This window comes from Ips typographus, linkage group LG16 (assembly GCF_016097725.1).
Source record: "Ips typographus isolate SLU linkage group LG16, UJ_Ityp_2.0, whole genome shotgun sequence".
Taxonomy (NCBI): domain Eukaryota; kingdom Metazoa; phylum Arthropoda; class Insecta; order Coleoptera; family Curculionidae; genus Ips; species Ips typographus.
The window spans coordinates 5466589-5482309 of NC_138437.1; the positions used below are offsets into that span (position 1 = coordinate 5466589).

The following is a 15721-nucleotide window of genomic DNA, read 5'->3' on the forward strand; positions in this document are numbered from 1 at the left end:
TATAATTCACTGCAAGCTAGATACACATTTTCAACAAGAAAATTTTTTAGTTACTACAGCTTTTTATTTGAAATTATAAAAATAATATTATTCCTCTTTACATTCTAAAAATTAGTTGTCAACATGACAGGGATAATAGGTCATTATGTCACTAGGAGCAGAAAGAGGCGATTACTCTGCTGAGCTCAGAAGCTTGTTCAACAGAGTGAAGCACAATTATCGCATTTTACATTTTCCAGGTCACATGACTGTAGTTGACTAAGTACAAATCAAAACGTCACTGACAGTTGGCACGTGATCTGAAGAGACACAGTCACGTAACAAATGTCAAAATAACTGTCATGGAACAAAAAACTAGTATTCCTTCTAATACTCTAAGATAACTGTGGTTTTAGAAGACAAAGTTTGTCAGTTTTGACGTTACTGGTGGTTGTCACGTGACACTAGAATACTAATTACTTAGATAGTTACGTGGCAGCTGTCAAAATAACTTTCATTGTCTTAAAAACCTGTCTTGACTCAAATACTGCAAAAAACGGTTCTAAAGTGTGATTTTGACTAATTCTGGACAAAGGTTGACAGTTTTGACGTTAGTGCCAGTGGTCACATGACCTTGAAATACTATTTATTACAACAGTCACGTGACAACTTTACAATTTCAGCTTTTTTAACTGTTTAAATGTAATTTACAGAATTTACAGACTTTTCTACAAGACTGTTTTTGACAGGTGTCAACTTAACTTTACAGTACTGCCAGCAGTAAATTGTTACGATTACTTGACGTGCTTCTACAATTTTAGATTTCCCAACTGTTTAAATGAAATTCACAAACTTTTTTACTAGATTTTGGTTATTGCAGCTTAAAAGTAATCTCTAAAAAGATCAATTTAGACCAGACAGATAAAGAAAATCTTTTTATTTTCAAATGATGACAAAACTGTTGGAATCTATGCAAAAACATATAAGAGAAGGCTTTAGGATAGTTAAAGAACTGAAATATATCAAAATCTCTTGTGAGATTAGAAGACCAAATGAACTAAAAAAACATTTAAAGCATTCTGGAAAACATTTATTTTAACCAGGAAAAGGCAAAACTTTGGCAAAATTCTTCATTATCTAAAGTAATTTGTTGTTTTATTTTTGAAAATGCTGTAATTATATTCTGAACCACTTCTGTATTTCAAAATCACATCACATATGACTTTTTATTTCATTGGAATTAATAATTAATCAACAGAAGTGGGTGAAAAATGACAGTTATTAAGGCACTTTAAAAGTAAAAAAAATCAAGGAACGACGCGTATACATTGTATTAAACATTAAACTGGTACTACCGCTTATATTTTATTTATTCATTACTTACACCCTCATCCTAAGCATTCATGGGTATCTGTTAATCTGACCCGGAGAAATATAAATATCAGCTGATTTATGTCTATAGAAAATGAGTTAAACAATTTGTAAAACAAGTTCAGGCTTGAAGATAAGATAATGGTGTTCTGTGAACAACAAGTACAGAGGAGTGCACGGACATTTCAGTAATTAAATAACAATAATTGGTTCTACCTACGTCTCGTATCTCGCACGATTCCTCTAATTGGCACCTTAAAGTCCGTCCTATCTAGTACAAGTAATCCTTTTTCTGTCTTCGTATAGTACCAACTTATTATCTAATTTTAACACTAGAATTTACCAACTAGATGCAATTGAATTCAATTGAATCGTGTTTAAAAGTAGAGTCTGCTTATAAAATAAAAGAGTTACCTACTGAACATTCTTTCACGCGATGCCGTGGTTCGGTTGAACCACGAGGAGAGCAAATTATCTAAAAATTGCCACATTCAGTTCTGAATTGACTGTCGACTGTCGGGTTGTTTGAAGTCTGTATTTTTTTATTCAAGCTAAATATCCTCCAACTTATATATTAGCTTATTGGAAATTACTGCGTAAGTCTTTCGGCCACTTATGCGTAAAACCTGTCCCTAAAAAAGCCTTTTAATATTTGGCGTTTTTATATGCAAGCTCCGAGAAGTTTTTCTTAAAATACCATATGAAATCAGAAAAAAGAAAAGATATCCGCGTCTTTGAAAATAGTGAAATTTTAATTTCATTCCATTGTATGAATAAATACAAAAAAGATTAATCTGCAAAGCTTGGCAAGCGGAAAAGTTATGGCTGCAATTTAATTTAAAGCAAATATTCGCAAAGCGAGTTTTTGTAATTTTATCTCGTGTCTATGTAGCACTAAAAACCGTAGGAAAAGAAGATAGGTTGGTATATCATAATTTCCTCTGGGATACGCCGCATACGACGAAACGGTATAGATGTCATCAGCAACACGTTTTTTAATCACATTCTCTGAATTTATTATTTACACCGCCTTTTGTAATTTCTTTTTATTTGATTTTCGAAGTCAACTCGCTAGGGCTTTGTTCCGACGTTCTTCTTCGAATATTCATTTAATATTACATAAGCGACGCACATTGAATCTGGATAAAGTATGCAACCCAGAACACTTCAACATTCATTAGCATAGAAGGGTTTTAGACCCTTTGGCGATAGTACTTAAGCACCTTCATTATACACGCAAGTACTGAGAACGTATTCCGTTACATTAACAAGACTATTCTTCCACGACCAACCTCTGTTTCTCTCGAATGACAATTAATTTAATTCGCGACTTAATTATATCACTTTTGAAATTTAAATTGTCTTAGACGAGCAACTGATAGCGATAAAAATCTCCTTTATATGTGTTAATATGAATATGCATAAGAAAGCTAGTCACCAGAACCAGTGTGGGACAGAAGACAGCAATCATTATGATAATTTCAAGATTTTATCAAGTAATAAATTACCACTACGTGTAATCATCAAAGTACCTCGGGGGCACCTACTTCCCAGGTGCAATAGATGCAATAAGATGACTTTTTATTCATTTCTTTTGACACAATGAAATTAGGTTCCGCAAAGTTAAATACCATACTAGAGAGCATTCACTCTGATCATTTGGAGAGCCGTTACGATGATAAATATAAATTAGTTTGCTAGGAAGACTTAAGTATACAGAGTACACCAACAAGATTTTATAAAAAATAAATACACGTATAATTAGTATTCAATCATATGTGCATATTGTTACCATGAACCAATCTTTGGAAATTACATTTAATAGATTGAGAAGTAAAATGTATATAAGTGGTTTCTTCCTTCACAAGTGTTGGTTTCGGATCAGACTACTTTATTTGGTGGGTATAACTTTTAAAACTACCATAATGAAGTAATTTGTTTGTTTGGGAGAACAGTTCACTTACTTTTCCAGGTTGGATATCAACTTTTTGATCCATTGTCCTTTCCTGCTTCAGCGCTGCACTTTCCTGTACAACTTTGTCATTTTGATTCTTCCATGAGTTTGTTCGTCATATTTGTCCCTCACTAATAAAACATATATGCCTGGCATATTCTATAAGATACATTTAAGTGCTTCCTGGCATATGCCAGACGAATTAGCGTTTTGAAAGTTTGGTAATTACATAGAAAAATGACGAATATACATCTAGGATTTTCAGATAATTACCTATTCAATTATGACATCTTAAAAAATGGTGATTAATGTTAACTGATATTTAATTATTTAGTGCCTAATGAAGCAGTTTTCTAACTAACTCCTAATATACAATGATCTTCTTCAAGTGTCTATTCGTTTCGAATATTGGCGATGCTCCTTCTTCCTGGTGGTCTTCTGCCATAAACTTTTCCTTTAAAATGTGATACTCTCTTTCGTTCCTCATAATATGTCTGAAGTCTCAAGCTATCTTCTTTTGATGGTGTTCATTACTTTCAAGTCCTTCATTTCCTCCATCATTGCCCTGTTAGTCACTCTGTCCACCCATGATATTCTCAGCATCCTCCTGTAAAGCCACATTTTTCGTATATGCCTGGTATATACTCATTTTGTAGTATTATTTATTCTTTTTATTTATTTTAAAAGACTATAGTATATAAATGTGCTTTCAAAGGATATGTCTCATCAGAATATGAAGACTTACTTAATGTTGAATATGCTACAATTTTAAATTGATTTTATAGATAAGTCAGAAACTGGCGATTATTATAAAACGTTGTTAGGTTTTTAGCACCTTTATAATTTGGTAAATATAATACATTCATACATAGAGGAACATCAAACTGATGAAATACTTGTGGTAGAACTTATACAGATAATATTCGTTCGCCAACTAGTCAATAAGCTATACCCTCATCATTCAAAGGTTTACGACCTAGATTTCCTTCCTAACATGAAAATCACTTCACTATGACATGCCAGTGTTTTACTTAAAACACGTGTATCAAAATGGTGTACACTCATAACGCAGCCGTAAACGAAATTTTCTTAGAAAACCACAACTTTCATCATATCACTCAAGTTTTAATCATAGTTACATTTTCTATGGCCATAGAACAAACACTCTACACAACAATGTAAACGACAAGGCACTGGAAACTCCATTGAATTTATAACTGCAACCACAATAAACTTCTGAAAGAAGAATTTATGATGAAGTATACTGCACATTACCATGACCATCCTATAGGAAAACCAACTTTTAAGTAGAAGTTGAAATATCTGATAACAAGAGAGCATTAAAATATTAACCGGATTTTTACATGATTCTTAAATAATAAACTAGATGTTCTGCTAGTTTTGGGGAAGATCTTGTACTTAGCAAACCATTGAAAGCTTAACCATCAGACGATTTAATATGATATTCATGATTTAAGTAAATAACTGAAGACATTTCAAAGATCAGCTCTTCGCTCTAAATCTACAATATTCTCATAAACACTGAACCAGGTTAATCTATGAAAAAAAAAGTAATACATAAAATAATCTTCGAAATGCCATCGGTAAGTTCAAGCAAGACTGATTTATATTTATTATTTGCTTTGCGTTCACTGAATAATCTTAAGATAATATGTAAAACTAAAGTAAACCGCAGTCAATGTATGCAAAGGTTAATCTGCAAGAGACAATTTATGGCTGCTGAGGCTAATGCTAATCAGAGACTTTGGCTGGAAATTAGAAATCAACGGTAAATGATCCAATTAATTTTATTTTAACTTTAGGGAAGTGAATTTCAATCTAAAGATATTTATTAGGTGTTTGAGTGGAGTCTAACCAACTACATTACTGTGTAAGTTACAGGTAATACAAATAAATATTTAACCGCCAACATTGATAAGGCTCTATACTTTTATAAAGTAGCTTTAAACTATCTTTCTTAACTTAAAAACTTTCAGTCATTCTTTCTACCCATCTGCCGCTCGATACGGAGGGGTATTATATGCATATCTGGTCCTATCAACTTCAGAGAAAATCCTTCTTTCCGGATTTTTCTTTATATCTCGCACATTAACATCGGCCAATGCTTTCACTGGATAGGGCGTTTTGCTGTCTTCTTCGTATCTAGATTTCGGATAGTTTGCTCTATAACTGTATTGATCATTCAAATATCTGTCGTCGTATCTGTAAGGGTCGTATCTGTATCTATCTCTGGGTGGAGTACGTGGTACTTCAGGTAAAGTTGCATAGTAGATAATGCGTTTTTGGGCTGATGCTTTTTGGGTAGGAGCGGTATAATCATTACGGGTTCTGTAATAATTGTCGTAGCGAGGTCGGTAATATTCCCGTGGGTCATACATTTCATCCCTAAAAATCACCATTTTATGTTAGCCACAATGTTTAAATTTGTAATGAAGAAATACCTGTAATAAGCACGATTTGGAACAGGAGGAGGGAATGATCGAAATTGTCTCCTGTACATGAAGTCCCTGCTCATTTCCCTATCCAAGTCTCCTCTAGGTCTTTCGATTCCATGATCAAAATACCTAGGTCTAAAGTCTCGTTCGTAGAGCCTAAAATCACTAGGATTGTTCCGATGTCTGTTGTCTTCGTATTTCTGAGTAACAAATGACACTCTAGGAGCCCTTGCATTATCAGTGGAAGCTGGAAGGTTATCGTTGAAGTCCATTTCATCATCAGCTTTTCTCGCAGGATAGACATTTTTCACCCACTGGTCTACTTGTGCACCACGTGATTCCCTGTTAACACTTTTTTCCGACGGTTCCATGACCATTTTTTCCGACATCATACTACTAAAAATCAAAATTTTTATTTTGGTACATTTGTAATGAAAGTTCACACCTTTCGTCCTGCGACTGTTCCTGCAAAGAAGATCTTCGAAACCTAATGAAGTCATTAATTTGCACGTCGCTTATGTTTTCTGGTAATAACCCATTACTCTCAGCTTTCTCCACGTTTTCTGTCAAGTTCTTTGATTCTAAAGGTACAACGTCTAAAGGTTTTCCAAGATCTTGGACTATTCCACTTATACTACGCTTTTTTCTATTTTTAGTTTGGAGGCTACCAAGAGGAAGAATAGCTCTAGGAACTTCCTGGTAAGTGCCAACGCTTCTTATATCGTCTTGGTCATCAAAAGACCTCATTGACCTGTAACATTTTATTAATACCATTTAGAGTGTATTATAGCCATTAAGTGTACCTGAAGTAAAAATCCTTTAAATCATCATCCGATGACCTTCCATGCCTGGTTGGAAGCAACTCAATGTCCATTTCATTTTCCTGGTGATCTCCACGATCATAACTTTCAATCGGAATGTCGTCTATGATAACATAATCCTGGCTCAAACATCTTTCGGCCAGAATTAACAAAGCCAAAATACATAGTTTTAGATCCATTTTGTGTCCAGAAACTATAAATCATTAGTTACTTTATTACTAGAAAGTTCAGTGCAATTTGCATATTAATGATTTTACCAAATTTCATTGTATTATTAACTTGTTTACCAACTATGACGCGTAATAGTAGACAAATTTTGTAATTTGTGATGGACCTTGTTTGGTTGAGCAAGGTTGACCGATCTGAATTCAGTGACCCAAAAGAAAAAACAAAAAAGCCGGATATAGAATACTTTTTGTAAAGGACAGACATGGATAAAAAGTCTAACTTTAAAATAGCAAAATAGAACATATTAAATAATTTTCCATATTATATACAGAAACATAAGCAACCTGTTACCGACGATACTAAACTACAAACTCAAATGTTTGAATAAATAAAAACTTTTACTCAACTCCAAAGTGAATGATAGTTTGTGCATACATAACAACACATATATTGACTTACTGAATTTCCTAAATGCCGTATATAGCTGACGTGAAGGTATACTGTACGTAGTTTCGATATATTCAAATCTCACATAATATGTTTATATTGACATGCAGCGAGTAAACTAAACATAAACTAATGTACAACTGAAATGTCAGTAACTTTAGGAAATAACGGAATTAGACATGGAGGGGTAACAAAAGAGATTAATCCTATACAGGTGAATGAATTTGAATTCACGTTGGTTGCACTACAAACTGATATTGTGTTTGCTGTTTTTTTAAGTTTTTTGATACTCTGAAGTATGAAACTAAAAGTAGCAAGAGTGTGTTTTTTTTTCAGGATGGTTTTAGTTTAGTTCCGTTAAAATATTTGTAATTCCAGACGATGCAACCATAGCTGGTACAAACAACGTGAACCTTTGGGGAAGCAAACCTATATGAATCCGAAAATCAGATAACAATAATGAGCAAATTTCAAATTCAGGATGTTCGGGATTCACCAGTAAAACATATTGGATGGAATTAATTGAATGCCAGTTTTAGTTCAGTGCAACAAAAATAAACTGGTTTGAACTATAACGGTCGGTTGTGGCTTTTTAGGGAAAAATGAGTCGCTTTAGTTATTTTATGAGCTATGCTTCAGACTATATTATCAAACGTTTTGATTGAATTTCTGAGGAAGAAATATATTATATACAGGGTGTTTGGAAATGAGTGTCTCATGAAAAAAAGAAACACTTTTTTGTGTTCAACTTTACTAAAAAATAATTTCTAAAAATATTTCTCAAAAACTTTTATTAACATTTTTTTCTTGCGCTCTCGGTATACTTAAATAAAAGCGCCTTCTCTGTATAACAAAATTTTTAACAAACTAAACAAGCCAGAAAGCAAATCATGCACGATAACGTGACAGTAACTTAAATCGAATTGGATTACATTTTTTCATTGGAATCAAACCAATTAGCATGTTATCAGTCCGACTCGCATTTAGTCTGACTGGAATGCTTATCACATTGTGACAAACTATCTCCATACATCCTCAGCCTACACCAACCAGCACATGTAAAAATGTTTATTCAAAAGCTTGTTTATATTATTTAGTTAAAAATTGAACATTCTGATGATGAGGTTAAGTTGTGATAAGGAAATCTGGCAGTAGAAATCGAACCCTATTGGTACCGTTAAAATAACAGGAACAAACCACACAAGTTGCTAATTACTTCCTCTTGCAACGTTGTATAAATATTGTGATAAACTATTTAGAAGCACTGCGCTATTAAAATCTTCTCCAAACACAAAACATACACAAATCTCTAGGGAGGAAACACAAACCAAAGACAAACTAGTGCTAGGCAATAGTTGACACGGACCAATAAAATAAATTTTTAAAGTTTTCGAGCGAATTCCCTAAGGAGTCTAATAGCCGCGTTTATAAATGGATACTCGAGATTTAATTATGCCAGTCGTTGATCAAATCATAAACGCAACAACACTTCGGCAAATGCAGTTGGATTCTCCGTATTATTTCCATAAGTTATAGATAATCAGACAAATTTTGGCTGTTTTGTTCAGGCAAGTTTAAATGTTTGTTATTTGGTCAGCATCAAGATTGGATTAACACATTTTAATGTAAGTTAATTTTATTTTGTGTTAATTCACGTTTTATGGTGGGCATAAGAGTAACGTATGTCAATGCATGCTTTTCATTTTAAGGTATGGTGATTTTTTTATGAAATTACAGTTACTAACCTAACCGATTTTCTTTATCAAATTTTAACAAGACAAATTTCAGAAAAAATTCTATAATAAAAATTAAAACCCTAACAGCTACTCTCTAAGTTTAAATCCTAGATATGTGTAAAGATAGAGGTGCACACAAAAAAACGCTCAAACCAGTATTTTTGCAGAATCAAATGCTTTACATCTCAATTAAAAATAATGGTTTTTGTTCTCCCCATCTCCCCATTTTTGAAATACCGGCAAAAATTTAATTCATGAATCAACATGCATAAGATAAAATGTTGCCAAAGCCAAGTCAAGAAAGTTTCTCTAAATTATAACTAAACAAGTAGGAGTGAGATAAAAATGAAAGTGGAAATATGTAAAAAGTGGTTAAGTTGGGGTGGTAAAAAGAATCCAGACTCCACCACATCACCAGGTGTGTTTCTATGATATAAAACATTGAATAACCTGTATATTGGAGAAAAATTCTGCAAAACCCTGTATATTTATGAGGAGGCCCTCTTCGTCTCCTTTAATCGTCAGCCAATGGATCCATAAAAGTTTAATTTTGCTCTACCTTCTCGTTGTTGATGTTTTACGACTTATCACTCATCATAGAACTTGTAAATGTACTGTATATACAGGGTGATTTACGATATAGTAAATCTCACTACAGAAGGGCTTAATCTTTTAATTTGAAATGTGGAGTTGTTGTCTAGGTACGATTGTCATTGTCCACCTAGTCTGTCAAGTACAAAAGTACAATTTTTAAAAATTTCAGTTTTTATTTTTACAGCAAAATCAGACTTTACAAACAGCTGTTTGCAAAAACCACCTGACAAAATTAACTAATTTAAGAACTATGTTCTTTATAAAACATTATCTGTGATATGTCCTAACTACATTGCAAGTTTCTAATATATATCTGTACTAGTTTTTGAGATGTCCACATGATCCTTAATGGAAATAATGAATAAAGACAAAGCAGCATATATTTATTTTTATTGAGGAGGCTTTTTGCCTCACTACTTCTCATCATAATCAATAGATTTTTAAAACCTGATGAGTACTTATGCCCATACCATTAAATTAATTGGGCATATATGAGTGGTTCCCAGATACTCATCAGGATTTTGATTAATTAAGTTTTCAAAACCTTACCATTAGGTTTTGTTAGAACAATATAATAAATCTATTCTGTAAGGACGCCTGTAACATTCACCAAACTTTCCAAGTTTTCTGTTTTTGTCAACAGTCGATGACATCAAACAAAAGCTCCGGTATGCTCTATGGTCTATTTAATTAAGCATGGCGATTAATGCGATAATCAAAAAGAAAAGTTCCGCCCTTAGCATAATACAAACTCATGTCAATTCGGTTGATCATGCCGGATGTAATTAGCAACGTTTAGAATGAGTTCTGTGGCCGCCAGGATCATTGTCACATAATGAATTGAAAACACTTTCGATTGTTTACGCAACAACTTGGATTACCAATAAAACACTTTTTTTAATTATTCGAGATTTTGTTTAACATAAGCACTAATTTTAGTACCTACAAGAGCAATCTGGGGTGCTTGAAATATATATAGTTTCAACAATAAAGCATCTGACCTCAAATAACAAGGTATTATTCAATGCTTAGAGGTATCTATTCAGTTCATTTCAATACAGTGCGAGTTAACTAATATAATTTAAGTTAATTTAAGGATCCGTATAGGTTCATGGTACCAGTAGCGTTAAGACAGCGATTCTTAAATATTGCTGCTTTAGTGTCTCTTGGAAAACAATTAAGTGTTAGTCATTTGAATTTGCAGATTTACGTACCATGCCTACTAACGAGCTAGAGGACTTGAGCGAAGACAGTTTTTTAGAATTCAGTTTTCTGGATTTTATGTCCGAAGATGAGTTGCTTGGTTTGCCTAACAATGAAGTGCTTCCAAATCATGACAGTACTGAGAATAACATGGATAATTCCCTTCGAAGTTTTCTGGACAACGATGGAAATTTATACGATGATTGGAAAGACAGTTTAGAGTTATATCCATATTTAACTAATCCCCGCATAGATAGTGACGAAATGTCTGTTTTGGGTGTCAGTTTGAATATGAGCAGTTCATTCGAAAATGACTACTTCCAGCCTGAGTTCTCGTTTTCTGAAACAACCAACAATACCGATGCCATCTCCCTGGATTACAATTTAATTATCGACAGTCCTGGAGTGGATTTTGACAACATCGACGTAGTAAGCATGTTTCCTCACATGAATGACGAAAGAAACCTACGAAGAAGAAACATGCTCTACGAAAGCACATGCGCACACCACAGTCCTGGAAACGGAAAACCAACCCCGGATGTCCAATTCTTCAAAAAAAGAGAAGCATTTAACAACAAAGCTAAGACTGAAGACGATAAATGTTTCACATGTCCAGTGCCGAACTGTGAGAAAATCTACGCTAAATCTTCGCATCTTAAGGCTCATTTAAGGAGACATTCCGGAGAGAAACCGTTTGTTTGTAATTGGCAAAATTGTCCTTGGAGATTTTCTAGATCAGACGAATTAGCACGCCATAAAAGGTCTCACTCAGGTATTAAGCCTTACAAATGTGAACTGTGTGAAAAAGCGTTTTCCCGATCGGACCATTTAGCAAAACATCGAAAAGTGCACAAAAAGAAAATGGCTCAGAATGGAAGTTACCATATTAAACGCAGAACGAGGTAGTGTAGTTTCTACTAACAAAATCAAAAACATTAAAAAAACCCAGAACAAATTTCCGTTAGGTGATTCATTGTAATTATTTGTTACATGTACAACAATAAACAAATATCTAATAAATTTGGTATTTTAGGCGGTAAAAATTGGTTTCCAAGCCTATTTGTTCAATTTGCCAATGTTTAAATAACTATAATATGTATTTCCAAGATGTAAATAAATATTTTCGAGACTAAAACTTGCGAAACCTTATTGTTTATTAAACAGGATAAAAAAATAAACACGTGCACAAAAATTCGGTTCAAGTAAACCCAAACTGACCGCGACATCTCTAAAACGCAACAAATAAATAATATTATCAGGGTTTTGGTAATCAAGAAATGGGAAAAACCATAACTTCTACAATGCAATTTTCATGAATAGTTAAACAGAAATTTTTGGCATAACAAACTATCCTAGATAATATTTTAGTTTGTTTTGAAGAAATTGGCTGATTTAATTAACCCATAATAATGTTTGTAAATATTTTAGTGTTATTTAAAAATGGAGTTTTTGATTGGAAATATGAATCAAACAACAGTTTGTTGTTTTTTTTTCCTAAATAATTTTTAAGTAGTGTATTTAAATATTAGTATTATTAGTAGTGGTAAGATTTGTTATTATATGATTTTAGAAGCATAAATAAGGAAAATGTGTTTTTTACACCATTACTAGCATATTATTTGTTTCAAATAAAAAACACTTTATTAATAAAGAAACTGACTCCCCTTTGTACCCTTGTATTTATCAGCAAGCATGGTTCAGAGTAGTACAGGTGAAAAAAGGCACAGTCTGAATTACATATAATTAGTTCTATGATGAAGTATCTGAGCAGAATAGTTTTTATGTGCAAGCTGTAATAGCTTTTAGTTTAGAACAGCACAATTAAGCAACTACATAAGCTAATAGTGTAGTACAACTTCAGTGCAACTCCAAATAAAACAAATTTGCTGCAGCTGAAATTGTTCCAAGAGAATCAATCATTTGATGATAAAAATATCTTCAATCTTCTCTATTATTACCACCACCTCAAGAATATACAAAAAGTAACTATAAAACTGGAAATTACAGTGTACTTACTTACTAAACTCAAATATAACTCTCAGACTAAGATATGAATTATCCAAGGTGATACTTCAGTATGATAAATATTAAATCAATGCTTAAATTGAAAATAATACTTACCCAAACCTTACTTTCAATATGATGCCCTGCTAGTACTCTTTTCCTGTAAAGTCTAATAAAAAACTGAAAATTGCTTCCAGCAAAACACAAATTATATTCAGTTTTTAATTGTTAATTTACAAAACTTTTAAACTAATGGGCTGCAACTGCAGGTTTGGCTCTCTTCTTTTCTCCAGTTTTCTTCTTTTTAGGAGACTCAGGGTTGGCTTCACCTTCAGTTAGCCACAATTCAATGTGACATGGTGAGGACATGTAGGGGTTAATCCTACCATGAGCACGGTATGTACGGCGCCTCAAGCAAGCTGCTCTATTAACCTAAATAATTGACTGTTAAATAAGACCTGAGTAGAGTATAATAATAAACTTACTTGAATATGGTCAACAACCAGCCTGTCCACATCAAGCCCAGTATAGTCAGCATTGCTTTCAGCATTTCTCAAAAGTTGAAGTAAGAATTCAGCAGACTTTTTGGGCCAACGTCCTTGAGTGGTTCCAAATTGTTTAGCTTGGGCACATCTACCAACTCCACCATTGAAACTTCTGAATGGAATACATTCTTTCATGGCAATGACATTCTTCAGGTAGGCCTGTGCCCTTTTTAGGGGCATTTTGCGAATGGCATTTGCAGTCTCACAAGTGTTCTACAAATTACATGAGTTTGGTTAGTGTAATTTAATTTGCAGACTACAATACTCCTTGCAAATAGCATTTACACTAGTTAATGACAAACAACTAAATGGTAGGCCAATCTTAATTTATCCAGACCATTTAGTAACAAAGTTCCACATAGCAAACCTAACCTAACCTATGTAAACTAAACAGTACAGATTTTAATTTTCTACTTACTTTGAAATGTACTCTCAAATTTGACCCGCGGGCTTTGCAGGACTTAGCAGCATTTTCGGGCTCTCTAGCGTATCGACCCATGTTTAATCCTCACCTAAAAATGCAAAATAATAACACTCAAAACTTTTCGCACTTGAACTCCGCGAACTGTTGCAAACAATCCACAAAAACACCGTTTCTGCGAAATACTTCGGGAAAAATATCAATACAACTTAAAAGAAAAATGTACAAACAAATTATTTTCAATGATAAGTTACCGAGATGAGTTGCAAATACCGATAAATTTCCGGAATTATTCCGCTTTTTACAAACGTACCTAAAGAGGGAAATTCTTCACCAGAAAAGACCTTTGACAGATGTTGTTTTGGTGAAGTGAAGTGCGGTGAACGTTGACGGAGAGGGGAGTTGACAGGGTAGACATCTGAACTAAATTGACAGAAGACAGAAGTACGTTCCACATTTAAATCAGACGTAATTTTATATGATTTTGTTTTTTTACATGAATTATGAGAGTTAATTTACTGATATTGGAATATACGTGAAAAGAAAGGAAAAACTTCAGTCTATTTTTATACTTCAAAAACATAAGTATCAAAAACTGTATATTTTATTTAACAAATTTTCATGTATATTATTTATAAAAATCTGTTCTGTATATACAATAAATAGTTTACAATTTTTGAGTTATTTCTGGTACAGCCTTAAATAAGTCAGCGACCAAACCAAAATCAGCCACTTGGAAAATTGGAGCATCAGGATCTTTGTTAATAGCTACAATTGTCTTGCTGTCCTTCATTCCAGCTAAATGTTGGATTGCTCCAGATATACCCACAGCAATGTATAGGTCCTAAATTATAAAAGATAAAAGTGTTGGCATGATAATGACTAAATATAAATAATATTCATACAGGAGCCACAATTTTGCCAGTTTGACCAACTTGCAGGTCATTTGGCACATATCCAGCATCTACTGCAGCTCTAGAGGCACCAACTGCTGCATTAAGCTTGTCAGCCAGATCATAAAGCAGTTTGAAATTATCTCCAGACTTTAGACCCCTTCCTAAAAATAACTTATTATGGTTTTGCCAACTTACAGTAGTAAAACATACCTCCACTAACAACCACTTTGGCACTAGTAAGTTCTGGCCTGTCAGACTTACTCAACTCTTGACTAATAAAACTAGTAAGTTGGGTTTCACATCCATCAGCACTTAATTTCTCTACAGCAGCAGATCCACCCTCCAATTTAGCTGGCTCAAAACTAGTCCCTCTTACAGTGAGAACTTTCACAGAATCTAATGCTTCTAAAGTTTGTATGGCATTGCCAGCATAAATACTTCTGATAAATGTATTTGGAGATTTTATGCCAATCACATCAGATATGGGAGAAACATCCAGTTTGGCTGCCACTCTTGGCAAAACAGATTTGCCAAATGATGATGCTGGGGCCACAATGTGTGTAAATTTAAATTGGTTTTGTGTAGCTACTATTAGGGCTGTTATGTTTTCAGCTACAAAACCCTTAAAGGCATCATTTTCAGCAACTAAAATCTTGGATAGCCCTTCAACTTTTGCAAGCTGCTCAGCTGCAGGTCCACACTTGGTTCCTGCTAATAAAACTGATATCTCACCACCAAGTTTCTTAGCTGCAGTCAATGCATTTTGAGTGATTGGTAAGAGGGACTCGTTATTATGTTCTGCTATCAGAAGAGTACTTTGGTATCTTTGAAATTGCCCTGTAAACTGTGAAAAAAAATATCTGTAAAGTGTATTTTGAGGTTGTAATTACACCTACCTTTCCGGAAAACTGTCTGGCAAACATTTTGTGCTTGTTACACAAAAGTATATACGATACAGTTGTTTATTGTAGAACTATTGAGTAAATGGAGGGTCAAAGTACAAAAAATAAAAGTTCAAAAATCAAAATTCAATCTCCAAAAGAAAACAAAAATAGACTTATCTTCTTTACATACTACACACTCAGTCAATCAGTCTTCTACTCTTCTTTTATATTTTATGATGTTT

At 33.5% G+C, this 15721-nt stretch overlaps 4 protein-coding genes across 6 annotated transcripts; 1 reads left to right on the plus strand and 3 right to left on the minus strand.

The window, feature by feature from the left end:
* Positions 1-5096: 5096 nt before the first annotated feature.
* LOC145738928 (uncharacterized) lies at positions 5097-7358 on the minus strand. 2 transcript variants are annotated; one of them, XM_081994114.1, is made up of 5 exons: positions 7209-7358; positions 6564-6774; positions 6206-6511; positions 5767-6153; positions 5097-5710 (listed from the first exon to the last, which is right to left on the minus strand). In XM_081994114.1, exons 2-5 carry the CDS (start codon positions 6758-6760, stop codon positions 5311-5313), a joined length of 1290 nt encoding a protein of 429 aa, XP_081850240.1. In that variant the 5' UTR covers positions 6761-6774; positions 7209-7358; the 3' UTR covers positions 5097-5310. The 2 variants fall into 2 exon arrangements, with proteins under 2 accessions (XP_081850240.1, XP_081850239.1); XM_081994113.1 differs by having other exon boundaries at positions 5767-6156; positions 7209-7356.
* Positions 7359-7670: 312 nt separating this feature from the next.
* On the plus strand, positions 7671-11864 carry LOC145738931 (uncharacterized). 2 transcript variants are annotated; one of them, XM_081994117.1, is made up of 2 exons: positions 7671-8821; positions 10731-11864. In XM_081994117.1, exon 2 carries the CDS (start codon positions 10742-10744, stop codon positions 11633-11635), a length of 894 nt encoding a protein of 297 aa, XP_081850243.1. In that variant the 5' UTR covers positions 7671-8821; positions 10731-10741; the 3' UTR covers positions 11636-11864. The 2 variants fall into 2 exon arrangements, with proteins under 2 accessions (XP_081850243.1, XP_081850245.1); XM_081994119.1 differs by having other exon boundaries at positions 7671-8764.
* A 1056-nt stretch (positions 11865-12920) lies between these two features.
* Positions 12921-14079, minus strand: RpL17 (ribosomal protein L17). Its single transcript, XM_081994124.1, has 4 exons — positions 14013-14079; positions 13697-13790; positions 13219-13491; positions 12921-13165 (listed from the first exon to the last, which is right to left on the minus strand). Exons 2-4 carry the CDS (start codon positions 13775-13777, stop codon positions 12983-12985), a joined length of 537 nt encoding a protein of 178 aa, XP_081850250.1. The 5' UTR covers positions 13778-13790; positions 14013-14079; the 3' UTR covers positions 12921-12982.
* Positions 14080-14285: 206 nt separating this feature from the next.
* LOC145738930 (electron transfer flavoprotein subunit alpha, mitochondrial-like) lies at positions 14286-15662 on the minus strand. Its single transcript, XM_081994116.1, has 4 exons — positions 15492-15662; positions 14806-15439; positions 14605-14756; positions 14286-14543 (listed from the first exon to the last, which is right to left on the minus strand). The coding sequence occupies exons 1-4, from the start codon at positions 15516-15518 to the stop codon at positions 14367-14369; spliced, it is 990 nt and encodes a 329-aa protein (XP_081850242.1). The 5' UTR covers positions 15519-15662; the 3' UTR covers positions 14286-14366.
* Between the last annotated feature and the right edge of the window lie 59 nt (positions 15663-15721).

Coding starts and splice junctions, on each gene's coding strand:
- LOC145738928 (XM_081994113.1), bottom strand. CDS start 6,760: ATGGATCTAAAACTATGTATTTTGGCTTTGTTAATTCTGGCCGAAAGA. Junction 6,157..6,205: donor GAACAGTCGCAGGACGAAAG/GTGTGAACTTTC, acceptor TTTGATTTTTAG/TAGTATGATGTCGGAAAAAA. Junction 5,711..5,766: donor CCAAATCGTGCTTATTACAG/GTATTTCTTCAT, acceptor GGTGATTTTTAG/GGATGAAATGTATGACCCAC.
- LOC145738931 (XM_081994117.1), top strand. CDS start 10,742: ATGCCTACTAACGAGCTAGAGGACTTGAGCGAAGACAGTTTTTTAGAA.
- RpL17 (XM_081994124.1), bottom strand. CDS start 13,777: ATGGGTCGATACGCTAGAGAGCCCGAAAATGCTGCTAAGTCCTGCAAA. Junction 13,492..13,696: donor ATTTGAGAGTACATTTCAAA/GTAAGTAGAAAA, acceptor TGTAATTTGTAG/AACACTTGTGAGACTGCAAA. Junction 13,166..13,218: donor TGGTTGTTGACCATATTCAA/GTAAGTTTATTA, acceptor TCAATTATTTAG/GTTAATAGAGCAGCTTGCTT.
- LOC145738930 (XM_081994116.1), bottom strand. CDS start 15,518: ATGTTTGCCAGACAGTTTTCCGGAAAG. Junction 14,757..14,805: donor CAAAGTGGTTGTTAGTGGAG/GTATGTTTTACT, acceptor AGTTATTTTTAG/GAAGGGGTCTAAAGTCTGGA. Junction 14,544..14,604: donor CTGGCAAAATTGTGGCTCCT/GTATGAATATTA, acceptor TTTATAATTTAG/GACCTATACATTGCTGTGGG.